Source organism: Homalodisca vitripennis, chromosome 5 (assembly GCF_021130785.1).
Source record: "Homalodisca vitripennis isolate AUS2020 chromosome 5, UT_GWSS_2.1, whole genome shotgun sequence".
Taxonomy (NCBI): domain Eukaryota; kingdom Metazoa; phylum Arthropoda; class Insecta; order Hemiptera; family Cicadellidae; genus Homalodisca; species Homalodisca vitripennis.
This window is the reverse complement of record NC_060211.1, coordinates 856,228-874,192: the sequence shown is the minus strand read 5'-3', so window position 1 is coordinate 874,192 and position 17,965 is coordinate 856,228. Positions and strand designations below refer to the sequence as shown.

The 17,965-nt window shown below is 34.3% G+C and overlaps 2 protein-coding genes across 5 annotated transcripts in view; both read left to right on the top strand.

Moving 5' to 3' along the window:
- Positions 1-11,809, top strand: part of LOC124361714 (centrobin-like) — a 127,882-nt gene extending 116,073 nt beyond the window's left edge. For 3 of the 4 annotated variants that reach the window (XM_046815638.1, XM_046815637.1, XM_046815635.1), the window contains exons 8-10: positions 116-337; positions 6,641-6,748; positions 11,576-11,809. In XM_046815638.1, coding sequence (XP_046671594.1) covers positions 116-337; positions 6,641-6,748; positions 11,576-11,644 — 399 coding nt within the window. In that variant the 3' untranslated portion in view covers positions 11,645-11,809. The remainder of the gene's footprint in view (positions 1-115; positions 338-6,640; positions 6,749-11,575) is intronic. The other variant, XM_046815636.1, reaches the window with a different exon arrangement.
- Positions 11,810-16,492: 4,683 nt separating this feature from the next.
- On the top strand, positions 16,493-17,449 carry LOC124363336. The gene has a single exon (XM_046818584.1). The coding sequence runs from the start codon at positions 16,493-16,495 to the stop codon at positions 17,447-17,449; it is 957 nt and encodes a 318-aa protein (XP_046674540.1).
- Positions 17,450-17,965: the final 516 nt, after the last annotated feature.

The window sequence follows — 17,965 nt, the reverse complement described above, 5'->3', positions numbered from 1 at the left end:
TATTGTACATTTCAGGACTGTATGTCTACTTTAAACCCTGATTATTGCCTCTTCATGAAATATATTTATAAATTGAATTTGTTTTGAATTTTAACTCATATGTGTTTTTTTGTAGCAGAACATGTATGAAATGCCAAAAGAGGAAGACCGAGGTAGATGGCCCTGCAGCCAACAAGGGTCGGAGAGAGGAAAGGGGGGGGACATGAAGCCAAGCCTTACTAACTCCACTACGAGCCTTGCTCAAGCAGAAGATACTCCATTTTTTAAAGAAGGTGTGGTGACGTATAGACCATCTGAACCAATTCAAGAATCCCATCTTAAAAAATACATCCAAATGGTAAGTTTTAATTGTATTTTTTTATTGTTTAGCTTTCTTTATAGTAGCTAACTCATTATTTTTGCTCTACAAACATGAGATCAATTGTGGTTTTTTTTATATTTTTGCCTCTCATTGCACTTAGTTTTAAACGGATTTTTGCACTTACTTCCAGAGTGATAGGATATTTAGGATCGTTAAGGTTCTATTTCTTCTAAGGGGCGGGCTATTTCCATGCACTTAAGCCTCAAGGGTGGTTTGTGCACCACGGATGTATACTTTGAGGCCAAGCAGTTCTACTAACCTATCAATTTCCTCCTGAGGAAATTCACCATCTTTGTCAATACTAACAAAGATGGAATAGTGCTGCCTTGCTATTACAGAGCAATCAAAGAGCAGGTGTTCAGCAGTTCCTTCCTATTCATCACTCATTCTACAGACCAGATCCTCCCGGAGAATGCTGATTCTGTGAAGATGTTTCCTCAGGTGACTTATGTCATGTAATTAGACATTTAATTTGAAACGTCACCCTGGGGGCGTCTGTAGGACCATTCTGCTAACCCATACTGATGGAAGAAGGTTAGCTATAGGGGCTGCCTCCAGTTGAGATCCAATGAAGAGAGATAACAGGCTGTATTTTAGTCATGTCACCTTAGAAAAAGGGAAGACTAGCTGTATGACAGTGAAAGCAGGTAGCCGAAAAGTAGCATAGCAACCCTCCTTTCTTATCTACTTGACCATTAAAAGATCCATAATTGACCATCTGTTTTTTCCATAGTTGGTTTATCAATTGGATGGTAAATTATATTTAGTTGATTGTATGGAATTATAGGAATTATAATAAATCCTTCTTTCTTTACATTTTCTTTGTTGTTATTTAATTCTATAACTTATTTTTTAAAAGTTCTTCAATAAAATATACATCTTTTTGCCATATTTTTCTGCTAAAAGACCAACATAGCTAATTCTAGTTTTATTATTAACAGCAAATGCAGATATATTATAGTTTCCTTTTGTATTTAAAACTTTCCATTGCTTCAAAAAATAATCAATTAACTCATTTTCTATGTCTCTAATTTTTTCTTTATCTTTTTCCAAACTATCTTTTTATTTTCTGTTCTTCTTTTAAATCACCTAAAAAACTGTTTACTTTCTATCATTTTCAACAGGAGCAACCAGTCAAGGCTTACCTAAAAAACTGTCTATTTTTTATCATTTTTAACAGGAGCAACCAGTCAAAGCTCACTTAAAAAACTGTTCACTTTCTACCATTTTTTACAGGAGCAACCAACCAAAGCTCACTTAAAAACTGTCCACTTTCCGAACTTTCTTAGCTCAAAAACTGCACTGAACTGTTTATATTGACAACTATTGTTACTCTTAAATGTATTGATTAAAAACCAGCCAAAGTAAAAATGCATACTAAGTATGCCTCTGGCTCATGTAAAATAGGGGTGAGTTGCAACATGTGGTATCATGCAGGCTGCCAAAATTTAAAAGAAAAAACTTTGATAAAACTAAGCTCTCAATATATAAAATCATGGACATGTAAGGCAGGAGGCTCAGATTATGACAAACATTTGGTCAAAAATACAACAGACAACTCTTCTTCTTCTGACTTAATATCAAATTCTCATAACCGAAAAGACAGCCTAAACAATTCCATTAAAACTCTAGAAAGAAATATTTTAGAAAACGAAGATGATAAGCTCACTATGGCTGCTACAATAGGATCAGCACTGCTGGAGGAAAACATGTTTTTAAAAGAACAACTGACTATTGTAGAAAACAAGTTAGCCTGTTTACAGTGCAAATTAGCCAGTAATGAAGCTAAGATTGAAGAAATGGCTGAAGAAGAGGAAAAATATCTTGGGAAAATTGAAACCTTATCCCAAAATTAGCTAAGGCTCAAGCTCAGATTGAAAAAGAAAAGAAAAATGTCATTGAAATTCAAAACATATTTGAAGACCATGACAGGAAACAGAAGCACATCATTGACAAACACGTTACAAAAAGTAGGGATCTTGAGAAGCAACTTTCAGTTTTGAACGCAGGACTAGCCAAACAACACTTGAAAACCTCAAGCAAAACTGACAAATGTGAATCTTTGACACAAGATAAGCCGCAAAACTTAACAGCTATCTTGCTAGAACTATCCCAAATTAAATCCAGACAGAACAGCATGGAGATCGCCCTCAAAGATTTGAGTGCTAAGCCTCAGTATCACTGTTCGTCAAGTCAAAAAAATCTAGTTGTATATGAGCAAAGCACCCAGACTGAAAATATCCCCTTACAAACACCACTAGACAGTACCTGTCTACCACAAACACACATGGCAACTTTCGAAGACCTCAAGTTATAAAGACCAATGGGGGTAAACACAGAGACAAAATAAATGTCTCCCTTCAGTCTGCAAAGTTTAAGTCTTTCCAGAATAAAAAATACCATCTTCCAAAGGAACAACCCCAAGAAAGAGACAACTTGCCAAATCCCATTTAAATAACCGCAACATCCACTCCTGAAACCCCTGCCATTGTACCCCCTACACCGATGAGAAGGCCACCCGTAACTGCTATACAACTTGACCCCTCAGAAACCTTCTTAGAGTTTTATGAAGAGAACATTGAACAATTCAAAGCCAACTACTACAAAAATAATCTCTCTCTTATATAGAAACGAATATCTCACTTTTTTCAGAAACAGGCAGCAACATCAGACCTCCAACATAATCAAAAATAAGAAAAAGGATGGTAAACCAATGACAATATTTCATCAAAACACTGAAAGTGTCAAACAAAATTGAAGGACTAAATGAACAGCAAAGATCGTTAAAACCAGATATAGTAATTTTAACAGAGCACGAAAAGCAAGAATACGACCCATTGACGAAGACCTGGAGGATTTTTTCAGGAAACACATTGATTTCTACACAAAAATAAACCACTCCTTTAATAAACTGACTAGCCTGCATTCCAATACCGATCAAGACTTCATGTCTACTGGACACCATGTCAACTATCCCAGCACATCCACCTATTTTTTTAGAGACAAGCCAGCCTCAAAACAAACCAGATTAAGTATCCTTCACCAAAATATCCAGGGTGTCTCTAATAAAATAGACAGACTCCTCCATCTAATAGAAGATACCAATCCTGAAATTATAATCTTGACAGATCATGGCCTTAAGCAAGAACAAATCGAAGGATGTTGCCACATTCCCAACTACAGTTTAAAGGCTCATTTCAGCAGGAAAACACACAAACAAGGCGGTGTAGCTATCTATGTTAATCAAACCTTACAAGAATATTCAGAATCCATTGACATACACCAGTACTGTGAAGAAATCTCATGTGAACTTACGCTGATAAAGATCAAGGTAGACAGAAGAATTATTCATGTAATGGGAGTGTACAGATCACCAGCAGGGAACTTGGATGATGGGTTAAACATACTCTCACAAGTAATTGAGGAAACAAAAACTGAGAACTTACCATTAGTCCTTATGGGTGACATCAACATTGACAGCATCAACCCTGACATAAAGACAATTAAACTGAATGAAGTTTTAGCTCTCCATAATTTGACAAGGGTGGACTTACCTCCTACTAGAATAACAGCTCACTCTGATACATCCATAGACTGTATTTGTACTAACCTTGACTCGACAGATGTTGATGCAAGTGTAATAAATGCTGGCCTCTCAGACCACACAGCCCAAATGTGCAATATAACTTACCCGGAGAAACCACAAAGACCACAAATACTTTACCGATGCCTAAATCGACGAAATCTTGACACGTTGAAAGCTTTACTTCAAGAAGAGGACTGGCAACCTGTCATCTATGCCCCGACAGCAGAAGAAGCATATAATATTTTTAGCGCTAAACTGTCCCTATCCTTCAACACGGCCCTAAAATAAGGAAAAGGCAAAAACACAGACTTAAACCCAAACACTTCGCAGATGCAGATGCTTTAAAACTAAAAAACAATTACCTAAAAGCTCTAATTTAGTATGAAGTAACAGGAGACCCTAACGACAAGAGGCAAGCCGCTAAAGTGAAAAAAACGTATTACTTGAGGCTCAAGTCATTAAGAAAGGAGGCATCTAAAAATTACATTAATGATTCTGACAACAAGTCCAAGGCTGTTTGGGATGTTATAAACAATGTAAGAGTTACGAAAAAACAGTCACATGAAATAAATCTCCAAATAGAAGGTGAAATAGTCCAAGATGCAGGAAAAATTGCAGACCATCTAAACAAATTCTTCACCAGCATCGCGGAGGAAACCTTAAAAAGTCTCTTAATCTCTTGAACTGTTCAAAAAAAGGTACAATGATTATAAGCGAAACAGCAGCAGCATGCGATCCAATAAGGTCTAAACTATGTACAGCACATGGCACAAACCGAGCACTGTCATTTTATTTCAGCTTGCACACCGATATATATTCCAGCTATATTGTGGCCATTATCATAACCCTAACCTCTTCAATTATCTGGTCTGTTCTTTACACAATAATGCCCGTTATTAATGTGGATGGTTCATTGTTACCAGTGCGAATGTAACAGAAACTTTGGTTCACACCTGATAATACCAGCTTTATATACAACAAAAATTGTGAAGGAATCATCGAAGTCTGGAGGAAAAAAGAGAAACAAATATAAGAGAGAGATAGAGAAACATCTAGCATTTATCACACGTCAGGCTTTATATCTGTTTTAAAGAAAGTTATTGTTGGTGTTCTGTGTTCTGTATTCCATACAAATGCTTTGAGAAGTGCATGAAAATTCTGCTGAATTTCATTAACTCGGAGTCTCAGTGGAATGCAAGGACACTCCGTGCCTCATGTGGCAAAACAGCAGATTATGACCACTATGGTAGTACAGTGGAAAACATTCAGAGATACTATTAATACCTCGCAACTAGTGAAGCAAATTAAAAACTTAAATTATTTACACATGTCTTACTTCTATTTGGCATGTACATTAAAGTTGCTTCTTTAATGCTGCTTGCTTTTATCAAATACATCCATTATAATGAAATAAGCATCAATTTGATATTTATCAAATGTGATGACATTTAGGATAAAACAACTAATTTCATCTTCAATACTCTTAAATCTTTTGTGTAATTTTAACTGGTAAGTCTGTTATAAACAATATGACAAGTATGTACTCCAGAGGTAAGGAGAAATGCCTACTTTGCCTTTTTTGAGTCTCACATAAGATATGGCATAGTATCTTGGGGTGGAACAACTTCTGCAAATTTAGAAAGAGACCTCATACAACGAAAGCGTGATGTTAGATGTCTTGCGAGTCTTGGATACGGAGAAAGCTGCTGAACTTAAAATTCTAACGGTGGTGGCACTGTATATACAAGAAGTTATTTTGTACACAGTCTCTACATGCCTCCAACTTTGTCCTATGTTTGGGCGAAGTTGTTCAACCTGCTGCCATAAGAACTAAAGAACATACCTGCACAACTAAAGAAGTGACTGACTGGCTGATAAAAGACCTCTCTTTTACTAAACAGATTAGTACATGAAAAAAAACAATATTTTTAATAACTAATCATTATTGTAACCACATGACGCATTACCAATCTTCAAGATTATGTAAATAAAGAACTTTTCTATTGTTTATGTCTAATTTTCTGCAATAATCCCAGCACATAAGGGATTGAGATAAACAAGGGGTAAAAAGTAACCAGCTAGGTATGCTGTATTGTTTCATTATAGCAGCTGATCAAACTTTAAAAAAAATTCACAACTCTGTTATTTATAAATCTACAGACAAAATTAAGTCTTCTGGAATGCTTATAACATTTTCTGAACATTCATAAATATTTTTTTAATCTCTAAAAGTTTTTGATATATTGACTCATGGGAATAAATTAATTTCAGTTGTCATAGCCGTCTACCTATTTAGTATGAAAGACTATTTTGTATAATAAACATTGTATTCATAAACCATCTTTACCTTTTTTGATGGTTATAACAAATAAGAGTCATCCTTTACATTTTTGTATTTTATTCACTCAAAAATCTTGAGTGTCCTGGCAATCGCTCCTGGGCTGGCCTTACATAACCAATGTGTGTTAATACATAACCTGAATAAGTTAATATTAAAATATAACGTTCCAAATCGTCAATATTTTAATGCTGATTCATAAATAACGTTCTGAATGTCTATATTAGTAACCAACACATATATTTTCTTATTAAAGGAAAGATTCATATAGGTGGTGGATTAGTGACTTAAAATAAGTTAAAATTCTTGCAAATTATGATAGTACTACTTTTATATTAATGTTTGTTGTAAACAGTTGCTAGAGAGAGGTCCTGGCAATCCAATACCACACCATGATTCACTGCAAGACAGCTTTGACCAGTCATTTGCTCCTGAGGACAGTCCTAGTCACAAGTGGATTATGGTGAGTTGTGTGTAATAAATATCCTATATTCATTTTTGGAACACAACAATTTTATCTCGGGATTTCTGAATCCTTTTGGACATTGAAGAACCAGGCTTTTCAATATTAAAATTCACTATCAACAATAAGTTCAAATACCCTTTTCCATAAACATTAAGAGATGTACAGTATATATTTAGAACCAGAGATAGTTTGAGTAAAAATCGGTTTTAATAGATGCAGTTTTTTAATTGGAAACAGCACTATTCAAACATCCCATTCTGGCATTTGTTCAGTATTTTTAGATGTGCTATGACACATTAATTTTGGACTGTTACAATATAGTTACAATGTAGTTAATGCGTCGATAATCGCTTGAAGTCAGTTGCAGGGTTATCGTATTGACAGCTTCACCAGTTACAGGTTATGTACAGCCAGTTATAAAAACCTAACTATTAAGTCCTTAAAAATAACAACCATTTATATTGTAACAGACCAAAATTAATGTGTCATAGCACATCTAAAAATATTGAACATATACCAGAATGGGATGTTTGAATAGTGCAATACTAGATTATAGATATATTATTCAAAAGTACCAACAAACTTTTTGCAATTATTTCAAATATTTTTTATAATTTGTGAGTTATATATTTTAACATTTTTATATATTTTATATTTATTCAAATAAATTTCACATTAGCTATGAGGGTGCTATACATTGGAGAAACATTTATTTTGTACTACTGTTTCTTATTCAATTTATTTTAAAAAATAAATTTCACATTATTCAATATTCAATTATTTTTTTGTAAATTAAATTTATTTTTAAAACACTGATATTAAAAAAATGTCTGTATCTTGAAAAATAGATGAGTAGTGATTAAACAATAAAAATACACTACTCAAAAAAAAATAAAATCACAAAAAAGTGTCTCCTATTTTGGGAAATGTTAGTCAGTTCCACAGTTAATTAAAAAATTAAAATGTATTTTAGAATAATAATTTGCAGTTGTGAGGGTGATGTGTTTTAATGTAAAAAGTAGTGCATTTTACTAAAATTCAACTTTAATTACCTAAGTGTGTTTTTGTAAATAATAATAGAAAAATCACGGGAAATTTCAAAATTTGTCAAGAGAGCATATTGTACTTGAAAAGAAGGAAGCAGCACTTATTAACACTTATTTTGATTGTAAAACAAACCATAATTATTGTGTAAACATTAGTATAAAAATGTCCACTAAAAATCTAAAGGCTTGTAGGGAGTAAAACATTAGAAATGGTATGAAAATACTGTTCATGTATCTTTTTAAAGTAAATATTAGATAATGTGGGTCCTTTGAGGGTAGGTAGGTCCATAGCATGTAACATCAGATTGACTAATTTTTATTGAGCTAGGCAAAACCATGTAAAAAATTGTGTAACATTATCAAAATGCTTTAAAGTAAATTTTGTGAAATTGTCTGATTAAATGGACTATACTTTTCTTTTGTAAGGCTTAACAAGAGGTCTGAAATGGACAGCAATTTCATTTAAATTAGGATGGTAAACAATGCATTCCTCCATAACTAAACATATATGCCATTGCTTAATATGGTTAGCACCACCTAATTAGCAAAAAGTACACCAAGTTGGTGCAATAGATTAAGAGTCTTGGAGATGATTTTGAAATCTATAAATTCATTTATAAAAATACAAAATTTAATTGCTTTCTGTGAATTCTACTTTGTTATTCTATTACAAACTTGCATATTCATCGCTAATTATGAAACCTAATTTAAAGTACGCTTAAAAAATTAACTATACTGTACAAAAACACTTTGAGTCCCGGGTTCTTAGTAATATTAAATTTATATGTGCTGTCACAGCCATTTCAAGGGTTTTTTAGTTAAATTGTAAAAAAATTGTAGGTTATAGTTTCTTAGCAACCAATATATCAAATTAAAAAGCAGAAAAATAGAAATAAAAAACTATTAAAAATGTTACTTACCTTTTTGAAATCAATGAAAATGTTGAGTCCATAAAAAGTGTGTAAAATACTGAAGAATAAAAATTGGAACATAAAGCATAAGTTTGTTTATACATTTTTCTTCATGATTCTTTTCAGCTAACCATAACATATTACACATCAAAATAAAGCCAAGAAGTTGTAGTTCAAATATATTTATTTATAATCAAGGTAAATAACACAGATGAAAAGTTGAATAGAAAGAATGTAGTCCTATTTACAAGTAGTTAGCTTTAGTGTGAAATAATTTGAAACAATCAGGAAGGCAGAGGGCAGTGTCACACTCTGGGCAAAACCACACAGTTTCTTTTCTTCCAGATTTGCCTGTGGTTTGTTTATTTTTCTCTGAACAAACTTTACACACTCTTGTTGGATGGACCTTCTTATCAGTCGGTGGAATTTTTTGGGGAAAGTGTCTGCCTGTAAGTTTGCTGGCTTTAGGCCTGTCCCCTTGCCCTTGTTCTTCTTGATAAAGGGGGACAATTTTATAAGTCCCGTCTAAAGTTTAGTTTAAAAATATAGTTAAGCTATTATAACTTAGATTTATACAAATTATATACTTTGTAAAAACAACATTGTACAATAATGGTCTGTAGACTAGACTACAACTATTACAATCTACCTCTTGTACATTATTATGGGTTTATAACTAAAGCTATCCTGGGCAGTGTTACGAGTTAAATATCCTCAACTTCAATTTATCTCTGTGCATATCACTATTACATTTAAAATTATGAAAGATTTTCTGGCGTAAATCAAACATTAAAAAATATAAATACATGGAAGAGTCATAATAATATTTGATGAATAAAGCTGCAACTAGTTCTCTCTGGTACATTATACAGTGTGAGTTAAAAGTATGGATGCACTCTGTGTAGTTTTTGATGGATAAAGATAGAGGGATGGAACTCGGGACACCTTTCTAGGAAATAGAAGTGAATATGTTTGTTACTGTTAAGTAGCACTATTAATTAAAATTACAATCAGGGTGCTGGGTATGTTGCTCTCTCATCCAATGAGAGTTAACATCATCCCAATAACGAGCATTGTGTCTGGTAACGTTACTGTTTAACATGAAAGGTGCTTCATCTAAGAAAGCAGTCTTGTTTGATCTAATTGTATTATTATTAACGTTCCGCAACATTATTTCACAAAATTCTACTTGACGATCAAAATTGTCCTCACTTAGCTCATGAGCTAAACGAATTTTGCACACTGTAGTAACCAGTGTCATGTAAAACTTGTGAAGGAAACAGGATTTTTCCTGACGTTTGCCATCGTTCAGTGAAACAAGAAATCAGTAACACTACGTTTCGAGATCTGCAATCTGATCTCTTCTTCAGGTAATAACTAACCTAATACATAATTACAAACTAGGTTAAAATAAACTAATCATACCAAAGCGTTGTGGCACGCCTAAGTCAGGAATCACAACCACCATGTTGTTTGTCAACTTCACTAACTCTAAAAACACGCACTTAATAAAAAACTATACACAAAACTAATTATTAAAACTGAACTACAGAATACAGGTCACAATACGTCTGCATTCGTTTACCAATAACCTCAGACCTCTACTGAGGTCAACGCTTTGGTATGATTTGTTTATTTTAACCTAGTTTAATTATGTATTAGGTTAGTTATTACCTAAGAAGAGATCAGATTGCAGATCTCGAAACGTAGTGTTACTGATTTATTGTTTCACTGAACGATGGCAAATGTCCGGAAAAATCCTGTTTACTTCACAATCCTTCCATCGTCAAAAATAACCTTCAAACAAGGAATGTAAAACTACATTGACTTATACCTAATAGTTAAGAAACAATTCTTGTTGATGCATGATCTTCTACAACAGACTGTAAATGTCAAGTGACAATGCTTCGTTGTAGCCGGTTTTGGTCACCCAGGTTTGGGGCGGTCTTTAATGCTGCATGTTTCCTGGAAACATTGGATTGTTTTTTGAACTCCTGATTTAGATACAGGGTTTTGAATGCGATAAGTGACATTAAATAAATTACGTACTTCGTCATAAGATCTCTCAGTCTCCATAACCTCGCATCATCAGGATCATAATTCACTCTTGTTCACTTAAACACCCAATTTAAATGTAAAATTATCACAAAAATACTCTTTGTTAATTCCAATCAGAAACTGAACATGATACTGGACTCCATGAACATGAAGATAAGACAAGAGAGGCCTGTCCTGCAGCAGGTAATAACTGTTAAACAGGTTTGAGTTTGCAAGGAAAGTGGAAAATGTTCATGTTTTGACTCCATTAAATTCAGTAAGCTGCTATTTTTACTGGGTTGAGATAGAAAGCTCTAGTTTGCCCTGTTCTTCTTCTTTTATCAATACTTTTCATCACTTAATGGGTCTTTAAATTCGACCCAGAAAATCCATAAAATTTTAATTTAGTGATGAAAATTTTACCATCAACACAATCAAAGGCTTTGCTCAAGTCACAGAATGTAGCCTGAGCAAAGTCCTTGTCCTCAAAATGATGAGTGTACCTGTCTAACAAGCTGATCCAAAGCACTGAAAGTTGATTTGTTTCTAAAACCACACTGTAAAGAATTTAAAAGGTTAAAATTTTGAAAAAAAGATGTAATTTGTTTGTAAACCAATATTTAAATTAGTTTACCTAAAACAGGTATTACAGAAACTAGTCTGTAGCTTTCAGGTTGGCTTATATCAGTAGCCTGCAAATAATAAATATAAATTGAATATATGTTTGTTATAAATTAACTATTTCAGCCAGAACCTATTTCAGAGAATTTAAAAACGTAATGGTAAACTAAATGTATGGATGTGTTAAGTTTATTTTGTTTATTTTTCAGGAAAATACAAAGAAACAACCTGGTCAGGTTGAGCGATTTGGTCAGTCGAGCAAACCTCCTTGGAAATAATATTGAATTATATCTGTTTATAAAATTTGTATGATAAGCTACCACAATAAAGCTAGCATAAAATGTCTTAATGTAAAATTGTATTTTTATATGTTTATAATTTGCAATATAGAAGTCTGTATAACTGTAATATAACATATTAAATTATTTTATAACATTAATATATTATGTTGTATACAATTTTTACCTATTTTTAACATGTTCAAATGTTGAACATTCCTCTGTCTATAAATAGCTTAAAGTGTCTTAGAGTTTAAAAAAAGTATTATCTGTATAACATTTGGAAAATATTTATTTTTTAAATATATTTATAGCTTCACATATGTTTAAATGTACATGTAATGCAATTGTATGAATAAATGTAAATAATATGCACTTACAACTACCATAAACTTTAAAAATTTATGAACTATTCAACACAAACAAATTAATTATCCATCATTTAAAGATTCGGCCACAAAGTAAAATGCCTTGTACATATTTTGAGGTTGTGCCTGAGAGAAGTTTTAAAAGATCTCATTCTGTCTTCACATCTCAGATGGATTGGAAGGGCGTTGAACGGTTTCATGGTGGAATAATAACCTCCTCCCTTATATAGTAAGTCTGTGTATTGGATACTGGTAATCATTATGTCGTAACAAGTTATAAAGCAATTTTAAGCAGTTTTTAGCAACTTACCATCTTGGAGACCAATCAGTTTTAGTTCCTTTGTTGAAAAGACATGGACAAGGTGCTAAACTAATTTATTAGAAGTGAATTTGAATCAAGATCATTGCTTCATAAATATACATTTTTCTATCAGAAAGGCAAGTCTACAACCACAGTTCTATATAATCTAGTCAGAAGACTCTAGTCAGTTAAATTAAAAACAAAATTACAAATAACAAACCAATTAACAATAACCAATAAGATAACAGATATAAAATGTTGAGTCATCACAGAGCAACAATTCAAATTAACAAGAACATTAACAATAATAGAGGCTATAGATTAATAACAAGTAGTGTAACAAAGAACAGATAGCACATTAACATATATTAAAATTATAAAATAGGCCTATTATATTAGAAAACAATTTCACATTCAAGAAATTCATCAACAGAATACATATGATTCAGTTTAAGCCATTTATACAGTCTGTCGGAGAACATCTTATCACATATTAATTCTACCAGGCGCATTGGAAACTTATTATACAGTTTTACAGCAAGTGTATGGTGATATTTTTGTGTCCTTGTCAATCTACATCTTGTTACATCGATTTTATTTCTAAACCTAGTATTATGGACATGGATATCCGACCTGGACTTAAAACTATCAATATCCTTTCTCACAATCTTAATTATTTCATAAATATACAAATTAACAACAGTAAGAATTCCTGCTTCTACAAACAAGGGCTTACAGTGTTCTTGCATCAAGGAGTTGGTCAAGATCCTGAGATCTTTCTTTTGTAAAATTAAAACATTGCCAATTCCTACACCATTACCCCAAACAATCAAGCCATACCTCAGAGTACTCTCAAAAAAAGAATGATAGGCCATTCTTAAATAGACCTTAGGAACACTTTTCTTTACTACATAGTAAAAATATGACTCTAACAACTTCTTGCACACAAACTCAATATGGCATTTCCATGATAATTTACAATCAATGTGTATACCCAACAAATTTACATTCTCAAAGTATTCATCAGATTGATATGTACTATTCAATGATACAATCATCTTTTTAGTTTTTTCAGCGTTTAAAAAAGACCATTGACAGTAAACCAGTTAACAGCTTTGTCAAAACTCTCCTAAGAGGTATGTTCCAGAGAATTAATCTTATTGTGACAAGAAACCAAGGAGGTATCATCTGCATAAACAGTGGAAAAACAATCAACATTACAAGAAACATCATTAATTAAAATTAAGAAGAGCACTGGCCCCAAAATTGAGCCTTGTGGGACACCTTGGTTAACATCTAATATCAGAGATCTCTTACCATTTACCTCAACCAGCTGTGTTCTATTACTAAGATAAGACTCAAAAAATTTAAGTTCACAGTCTTTGAGACCATAATAATGCAATTTTTCAATAAGAATATCATGTGCCACACAATCAAATGCCTTGCTCAGATCACACAGTGTGACCCGAGCGATGCGCTTCTCCTCCACAGCTAAGTACAATTCAGTCACAAGTCTATCCACTGCCATTATTTTGGAACAACCCTCTCTGTAGCCGAATTGATTATCATTAAATAATTTAAATCCTTCAAAATAACTACACAACTGTATCTTTATGATTTTTTTCTAAAGCCTTTGCCATAACAGGAATACAAGAGATGGGCCGATAACTGGCTGGTAACTTAGGGTTGCCCTTTTTAAAAATGGGAACAACTCTTGAGAACTTTAAACAATTAGGGAATACCCCTTCAAGAATACACAGATTAAAACAATAAGTTAGAGGGACTTAAATAGAATAAATAACATAAATAAATAACTTACTGGTTAGACCATACACATCTTTACTTTCTGATATTTTCAGTGACTTCACTACACTTAACACTTGCTCACAAGAGACCTGAGACAAACTAAAACTAGTATTAGGTTTAGCAGATTTTTCAATACACTTTACAGCCCCATCGACACTACCCCTCACTTTAGCACTAATTTCTTCCACTGAAGACAGGAAGTAGTTGTTGAAGCAGTCCGGAGAGACGTCACCCAGGTTCCGCTTTGAAGGCTTCCCAACTGCCTCACTGATGATACTAAGGATTTCACCGTTTTTGTGCTTTTGGAGATGTCTAACAGAAACAGAATTTCATCTTTCATTTTTCTATGGTCATCATTGTACCACTTATTGTTTTTAAAACTCATCCTGGATCTACATGTATTACTACGCCCAGGAACTTTCTTGGTTGTGCATGGGACATATTCCTCAAACGTTGACAAAAACGTGTTAAAGAAGGTATCAAAAGTGGCTTCTGCTTGTCCTATTCCGCCCTCATTAAGATTACGTATATTGTTTAAGAGATAGTACCAATCAGTCCTGAGCAATGCCAACCTAAAACGTTCACAGTTAACGGGAGTAACCTGACGCACTTGAATATGTTGAACAGTGGTATTTTCAGGCTTGTCACCGGGAGTATAGTTACTTAGAACCAACTTTAAATCCACTTCAAATTGTATACCATCATGGTCCGACAAACTTGGCTAGATCACCTCAATATAGTAACAATCTGGTGTACAATCAGTCATGATGTTATCAAGGCATGCCTGCCCACTTGTAAGCTCATGATTTGCACAATACAAATTAAATCGTCTCAATAAATTAGAAAACTGAGTAACTGTAGATTTATTTGTATTAATGTTGAAATCCGCATTCACATCTCCACAAATAAGCAATCTCCTCTTGTAGCCTATCAAAAATCGCAGTAATTTTTCCAGCTGCGTGAGAAAAAGTATTGGACTACCTTTCGGTGATCTGTAAAGACAGGCTACAATTAAGTTGATGTTATGTATTTCCACAGCCGCTACTTCAAAGTTAAGTTCATCACAAAAGGTGTTGAGGTTAATTGCAGTGTAAGTACCTGCTAAACTTTGATTAAGGAATAATAAAACACCACCATGAATATGATTCATGCGACAAAAACTGCTCCCAATATTGTAGTTGGCAGGAACACACAAATCCACCTGCTCATTACGGAGCCAATGCTCGCTGAGACATACTACACTCATATTTGCATCAATTAAAAATCCCTCCAACTCTTCAATTTTACTCCATAAACCTTGTATGTTTATATAAAATAGCTTAAAGCAGTCCTTTAACCTGGAATTTTTGTACTCATCATCACTTTTAATGTCTCCCCCTGAATTGGCAACACTAAACCGCCCACCTTTTGGGTCTTCAAATAAAGTACTGTCCTCCCTTTGAACATTAGCCAAGTCCAGGCCTATCCTTTTTGCACCGGAACTTGATGTACATAGTTTAAATTAGACCCACTCACAGCATGCAGGGATCTGCGAGGTGCCACAAACTCCTTGACTAACACCCCATCATCCAAAATTCAGCATTCAACACTTTTTCAAACACATCTTCTTTCACTCCAATTTTAAAAGATTTATAGGTGTTATACCTAGAGCGAACATCTTCACATACAAAGTTAGTGACACCACAATCTGATAGATATGATTCCATTTCCACCTTAGTTTAGTACAGGCCGTGTCACCGTGCTCGGCGCCTCGTTTGAGCATGCGCACTACTGTCCTTCCCCCACTAGCAGTCACGGTACAGTCTCACTGGAAAGCGACCACTCCAGCTAGGCTCACAACGCTCATTATTGTTTTCTTGCTCCCTGTGTGCGGTCAACACCCTGTGTTTGTGTTGTGAATGTTGTGATACTTGTGGAAGTTTTGGAGCTGCTGGCATGGCAACACCGACTGTATTTAAGTCGAAGCTGGATGGCAAGGTTCTGAAAAGTCAGACACGTGAAGTTATTTCTAATGTGATGGATTTTATGAGTAGAGAGGGTAAAGAGGGAACATTTGTTATTGACCCTAAGAAAGTGAGAGAAAGAGTGGCAACAGCTGTCGGTGTTTCGCGGCGAACTCTAACCCGTATAAGTGCCGAAAAAAGAAAATAAGCTGAAACAACGACTTCCTTTGAAACTCCAAACAAAGTGAGAAAGGTGCCAAAAAAGGTGACTGGACTCGATGATTTTGATCTTGGTGTTATAAGACGGACAATCAACAATTTTTATTTGACCGAGAAATGTCTACCAACACTGAAGAAAATTTGTTCAAAACTCGAAACTGAAATACATTTTACCGGGTCTATCTCGAGTTTGAGAAGAATTGTTAGGAAAATGGGCTACAGATGGAGAAAGACCAAATCAAACAAACATATTCTCATGGAAACCCAGGATGTTGCTTACAAACGATTTGTATATTTGGGAAAAATTCAAGAATACCGGAAGGAGAAACGCCCCATAGTTTTTACGGACGAATCTTACATCGATTCAGCTCATGTTTCCGGAAAAGGTTGGTCCGATGACTCAAATGCAGGAGTGGCGGCCCCATTGTCCAAAGGCGAGCGACTTATTTTTCTACACGCAGGAGGAGAAATGGGCTTCGTGAAAAACTGTTTGACAATGTGGAGAGCCAACATAAAAACAGGAGATTATCACGACAATGTGAACGGCAAGATGTATTTTAAATGGCTGACGGAAAAATTAATTCCAAATTTACCTCCTCGGACTGTTGTGGTTATTGACAATGCATCTTATCACAATGTCCAAGTAGATAAGTGCCCAACTTCGAAGAACACTAAATCGGAAATGCAAGATTGGCTGATACAGAAGAATATTGCATTCTCATCGTCATCACTCAAGGTGGAGCTCTACGAGTTGATTAGGCAACACAAACCGGCGCACATTCGCTATCAAATTGACGAGATTATGAGAGAACATGGACGCGACATCCCTAGGCTCCCTCCATATCATCCCGAACTCAATGCCATAGAGCTAATCTGGGCTGATGTAAAAAACTGGGTTGCAGCTCACAATGTGACTTTTAACATACATGATGTTGAGCGCCTTGTGAACCAGAAGTTTGAAACCATAACTGAAACGGACTGGAAAAAAATATGTGAAAATGTGAAGAAAATGGAAGAGAAGTTCATAGGAGTTCAAAGTCAACTGGAAGATACCATTGAATCTTTTGTTATCGATCTTGGTGCAGAGTCCAGTGAAGAGGACAACAGTGACTTTTCTGAAGATGACATTGAAGACGGGAATTTGTCAGGGATCGAAGAGTTGATTTAAATATTTATTTCCAATCTACACCCATTATTGTTTATGGACAACGAGGAGGACAATATATCACTTTGGAATCTTTAATCCCACAATGTTGTAATTATTGTATATAATAAATATTGTTTTGTGAGTATGTAAAATATGTAAATAACTTTTAATGCGGCCTCCGGCAGTCTCAAGCCTGCAATCGAGTATTGAAACTCTGAACGCAGAGAGAAAGTTATTTGTAACCATCAGAGGGAAATACCTTATCACAATAATTATGTCATGGATTTAAAGAAATATTATTTAAACATTTCTATGAAATCAATTTAAAGAAATATTTTGGTTCATACTGTTTAATATAAATGTGTTTCCTCCATTGATAAAATAACGAAGATATTTTAATTTGTTGTGGAAGACATGAGGGCCAGAGGGACCTGCTAGAGTTGACTGTACCGAGTAAAAGTAGGGGAGGTGGAGTGGGAGCATTGGCGTTGAGAGAGAGAGAGAGAGAGAGAGAGAGAGAGAGAGAGAGAAATCTTT